Consider the following 5,360-nt stretch of genomic DNA (forward strand, 5'->3'; position numbering starts at 1 on the left):
GAAGGAAGGAAGGAAGATAGAAGGAAAGAAAGAAAGAGGGAGGAATAAAAGGAAGCCAGGCAGGCAGGAAGGCAGGAAGGAAGGAAAGAAGGAAGGAAGGAAGGAAAGAAGATGGTGGAGGGAATCTTCCTTGTTAGTTTATGGAGGAAGTGGATCTTGGGTTGAACTGTCATCTTCCTTGTTAGTTTATGGAGGAAGTGGGTCTTGGGTTGACCTGTCAAGGGGCAAAAGGCCAGGGAGGCAAGAAGCAGAGCAGAGGGGAAGGAAACCACAGTGGTCTGTGGTGAGCAGGGCACAAGACGTCATTTCACCCCTAACACAGTGGCGGGTGGATTCTTTATTTTTTGATTGTTATTTTGTAAGTCGGGGTATGAGTACAATGCTTCTTGGGCAGTATCACCCCTTCCTTCATTCCCCCCATCTACCCCTCCACATTACATGGCATCTATTTTACATAGTGTATATTGATACAGTCACTACGTTCGCTCACCCTTTGTCCCTCTTGTCCTGTGTCCCCCTTTGCTCACCCCTTGCAAAAGAAAAAAACGTGTTTCCATGTCTTGGAATATGGTAAACAGTCCTTTAGGTGTTCAGTGGAGCTAGGTATTTGGATACCTCCCTGCCAAATAACCTCCTTTAGTCAGCTTGTTTGTGTGTAAATGCATCAATTCCCCATATAATTTATCAGGCCCAGTGTATTTTAGATCTAGCTTCCACATATGAGAGAGAACACGCGACGTTTGTCTCCTTTGGCTTGGTTTACCTCACTTAACATGGTTTGTTTTAGGTCCACTCATTTCTCTGAAAATGATCTAGTATTCTTTCTGATGTATGAGTAAAATTCCATCATGTGTAGGTACCACATTTCCCTGACCCACTCATCTATTGCAGGGCATCTGGGCTATTTCCACAACTGGCTATTGTGAATAGTGCAGCAATGAGCATGGATGTGTAGGTGTCTTTACCATGTCCTGGCTCATGATGTTCTGGGAAGATGCTCAGGAGTGGTACGGCTGGGTGGGAGGGAAGTCCTATAGTGTTTTGAGGAACCTCCAGACTGCTGTCCAGAGTGGTTGTACTAGCTCATGTTAGTGCAATAGGATTCCTTTCGCCCTACATCCCCATCAGCATTTGTTGATGTTGGTCAATCTAACTTGGATGAGATGGAATCTCAAGGTTGATTTGATTTTCATAACCTTTATAGCCAGGATCATTTCCTCATGCGTCTATTTGCCATTCTTCTGAGAAGTCTCTTTAGCTTCTTTGCTATTGATTGGTTTATTAGTTGTATGGGGGGAGTTAATTTTTTGAGTTTCTGGTATATTTTGGATATTAGGTCCTTATCAGATGTATTACTGGTAAAGATCTTTTCCCAGTCTGTTGGCTGTCTTTCTAGTTTAGTAACTATGTCCTTAATATGCAGAAACTTTTGTTTGATGTAATCCCATTTGTCAACTCTCTCTCCTATTTGCTGTGTTGCTGGGACTCTTTTCAAAATGTTCCTGCCTATTCCTATAAGTTCTGGTGTTTCTCCTACTCCATCTTGCAATAGTCTCAACATTTCAGGTCTAAACTTGAAGTCTTTGATCCATTTTGAGTTGATATTGGTGCATGGTGACAAACAGGGATCCAAGTTTAGTTTTCTACAAACAGATGTTCAGGTTTTCCAATAGCAATTATTGAAGAAGCTATCTTTTTCCCAATGTATATTTTTGGCTCCCATATCAAATATTAGGTAGGTGTAAATAAATGTGAGTTTATTTCTGGGTCTTCTTGTCTGTTCTAGTGGTCTTTAGGCCTGTTTTTGTGCCAAGCTGTTTTTTTTTCCTTGACAAATAGCTTTTATTCATAACCAAGCTGTTTTTGTTATGGTAGTTTTGTAGTAAAGTTTGAGGTCTGGGACTGTGATACCACCAACATTGCTTTAAAAAAAAAACAAAAACGTAAAATTGCTTTGGAGCCAGGCGCAGGTGGCTCACACCTGTAATCCTAGCTCTGGAGGCTGAGATCTGAGGATCATAGTTCAAAGCCAGCCCAGGCAAGGAGAGTCCATGAGACTCTTATCTCCAATTAACCAGCAGAAAACAAGTAGTGGTGCTTTGGCTTAAGTGGTAGATCTGAAGGTCTGAGGGACAGTGTCCAGGCCCAGAGTTCAAGCCCCAAGACTGACCAAAAAAAAAAATTGCTTTGGCTACTCTAGGTTTTTGTTGTTCCATATGAGTTTTTGGATTGTTTTCTCTATCTCATTGTGATTTTGATGAGGATTGAGCTGAATTTGTAGATCATTTTTTGGCAGCATGGCCATTTTCATCATACTAATTCCATCCATTCTTGAGATGTAAGAGCTTGTCATCTGCAAATAGGAATAGTTTGACTTCTTCTCTGCCTATGTGGACCCCTTTGTGTCTTTCTTTTGCTTTGTTATGGGGTGGATTGTTAATTCCCAGTTCCCAGGCAGGGGAAGGGAAGCAGGATGGATGACCCACCCCACTTGCCCAGTCTGCAGGCCGGCCCAGCCCCTGAGATGGTGCTGGGCCCTGTGGAGATGCTGTGGCCACTCACCTGCAAGGCTTGCTCTTGGCCACCGGTGTGCGCATGTGCGCATGGGCGGGCAGTGCCCTTGCTGGCCAGGGATTCAGTTCCAAGCTGAAACTCAGTTCCCAGCCACGACTGGTTTAGGAGTCAGAGAAAGCTGAGAACAAAGTCATAAGCATGTGGCTGTTGACATATTGTCTTCCCTTTCCATCAACCTAACCCGGTTCTGTCCTCATTCAGGCTTGGGCTCTTGACTGGCTGAGACCAGGGCACTAAAGCCCCACACCTGCCATATTTATTATTATTATTGCCAGAACTAGGGCTTGAACTCAGGGTGGGAGGGGTGTCTCTTAGCTTATTCATTCAAGGTTGGTGTTACTACTTGGGCCATTTATGGCTTTTTTGGTGGTTAATTGGAGATAAGAGTCACATGGACTTTTCTACCCAGGCTGAGTTCCAACCACAATTCTCAGATCTCAGCCTCCTAAGTAACTAGGATTATTGGCATGAGCCACTGGAGCCTGGCTAGATTTTTTTTTGTCAGTCATGGGGCTTGAACTCAGGGCTTGGGTGCTGTCCCTTTGTGCTTTTTCGCTCAAGGCTAGAGCTCTACCACTCGGAACCACAGTTCCAGTTCCAGTTTTTGAGTGATTAATTGGAGATAAGAGTCTCACATGGACTTTTCTGCCCAGGCTGGTTTTGAACCACAATCCTCAGATCTCAGCCACCTGAGTATTACAGGTGTGAGCCACTGCACCTGACTAAAAGACTTTTTTCTTTTCTTTTGGCTTGTCTGGGGTGTGAGCTCAGGGCATGTGCACTATCCTTACACTTCTTTTGTTCAAGGCCAGTACTGTATGAAATAAACTAGATTTTTAAGTGCCAGTGAGCTCACACTCGCTGTGACACTGGCTTTCTGGAGAGTGGCCCAAGGGCCAAGCACGCTTCTTGAAACTCCTTTGGGGACAAAAGGGTGCCCTTGGCATTGTGAGCAGCTTTGTAATATATTTAGTTTTAACCCTTCCCCACCGTGGGTGTCCTAAGAGTTTGAATTCAGGGTCTGGTGTTTGCTAGGCAAATGCTCTACTAATTGAGCCACACCTCCAGCCCTCTTTTTAGCCTCCCCCCCACCCAATAAGGTCTTAGGTTTTGCCAGGGCGAGCTTCCGACCCATGCTTCTGGGTAGCTGGGATCCCCGTTGTGTGCCCCCATGCTTGGCTTATTGATTTGAGATGAGATCTTGCTGATGTTTTTCTCCAGCTGTCCTTGAACCTCTATCCTCCCAATCACCTCCTGGGTAGCTGAGATTCCAGGCAGGAGCCATCATACCCAGCTATAATTTTATTTCTTATTTTTATGGTGTGGCAGATAGACTCCAGGGCCTGGTGCACACTAAGCACACACTCTGCCACTGAGCTACATCACATATGTGTATGCGTGTGTATATGTATGTATCCAGATTCTACTCTTCCAGTTCTAAGAACAGACAAATGACACTTAGTGTGGTAATGTGTTAGTCACGATTCCAGATTGACCTGGATCTGGTTTTGGCCTGCTCCAGCAGCTGTGTCCCCCTTTGCTTGCAGCTGGAGAGACTCCGGAATAAGGTCATCCAGGCTGCCTTCAGTGCCAGTGGGACCAAGACAACCACAGAGATCTCTGACAACTCCATCCTGGAAACCCTGCAGGTGCGCCTTGCTTCTGACCGCCTCTGTGTCCTCAGCCCCACCTACGGTTGGGGGCTGGGGGGGGCAAAGGGGCGGGAGGCCTGGGATGGATTCAGAGAATGTGGCCCTCGCTCCTGGTTGTGTGTCCTGTACAGTGTGCTCTCGAACCCTTCCCCACCCCCAGGGATGGCCATGGCATAGAGGAAAAAAGCCTTGGCCACCCTCAGCCTCTCTCCCGCACAGTGGGGCCAGCAGTTGCTGCGGGGAAGGGTCAAACGTGCCTGGCTGGAGGAGGTTCTCTGCCCCCACCGGCCTCCGCTGGGCCAGGATTGTAGCGCACACATCCTGCCCGGCTCCTCACTGGCAGCAGAGACGCCAGCAGGCTCCCCCCCCCCCCCACAGGCTCCTCACTGCTCCACCTGCTCATCTCCCCCTGCTGGGAGGCGGCTTCCTGGGGACCCAGAGGGGGCCCAGAGGCCTGGAGGAGGGATGACCAGTACACGCTGGCACTGCCCTGGGAGCCCCGCACACTGGCGGCCCGCGAGGGTGGGCCTGGTGATTGTCCCCTGCAGAGCAGGACCCCGGACCTGTTCCTGCTGGTTGGAAGATAGGGGGTGGGGGGAGGTGCAGCCAAGAAGAAGCCTGCTGTCGGTGGCAAAGACCTGAAGGAGCAGCTGGGCAGAAGGAGGGGACAATGTCCCCGCCCAGGGTGGAAGGGAGGATGGTGTCTTGGTCTGGAGGAATCCCACTCGCCTCATAATCCTAAGGGGATGGATGGAGAGGTGGCTTCGGTGTTGGCTTCAGGGGTGGGGTCATCCAGGGGTGAGGTCATCCAGGTGCATGGTCTCCTCCCACCCCGCCACCCCAGACTAGGGAGCAGCTGTGGCCAGGGAGCATCTATGCCACAGGGATAGGAAGGGAGCTTTATGGTAACAGCTTCTCCCACACCACTGCTGCAGAGCGGTTCTGGGGGTCGGCGGGCTTCCAAGTCCAGGTGGGTGGAGGAAGCCACTAAAGGCGTCGTTTCTTGTCCAGAAAATCATCTCGGAAAGAAATGAGTACTACAACCAGCTGAAGCAGAAGGGAGTCAAGGTCCCACCGCTGCAGCAGTCCGACAGCACCCTGCCTACGAAGGCCAAGAAGATTACTTCCAAGTAG

At 48.8% G+C, this 5,360-nt stretch overlaps 1 protein-coding gene across 1 annotated transcript in view; it reads left to right on the forward strand.

Moving 5' to 3' along the window:
* Ccdc27 (coiled-coil domain containing 27) overlaps window positions 1-5,360 on the forward strand; it is a 15,691-nt gene extending 10,331 nt beyond the window's left edge. The window contains exons 11-12 of the mRNA XM_013031546.1: window positions 4,122-4,223; window positions 5,238-5,360. Of these exons, the coding sequence (XP_012887000.1) occupies window positions 4,122-4,223; window positions 5,238-5,360 (225 nt within the window). The remainder of the gene's footprint in view (window positions 1-4,121; window positions 4,224-5,237) is intronic.

Source organism: Dipodomys ordii, unplaced genomic scaffold (genome assembly GCF_000151885.1).
Source record: "Dipodomys ordii isolate 6190 unplaced genomic scaffold, Dord_2.0 Scaffold6, whole genome shotgun sequence".
Lineage (NCBI taxonomy): Eukaryota > Metazoa > Chordata > Mammalia > Rodentia > Heteromyidae > Dipodomys > Dipodomys ordii.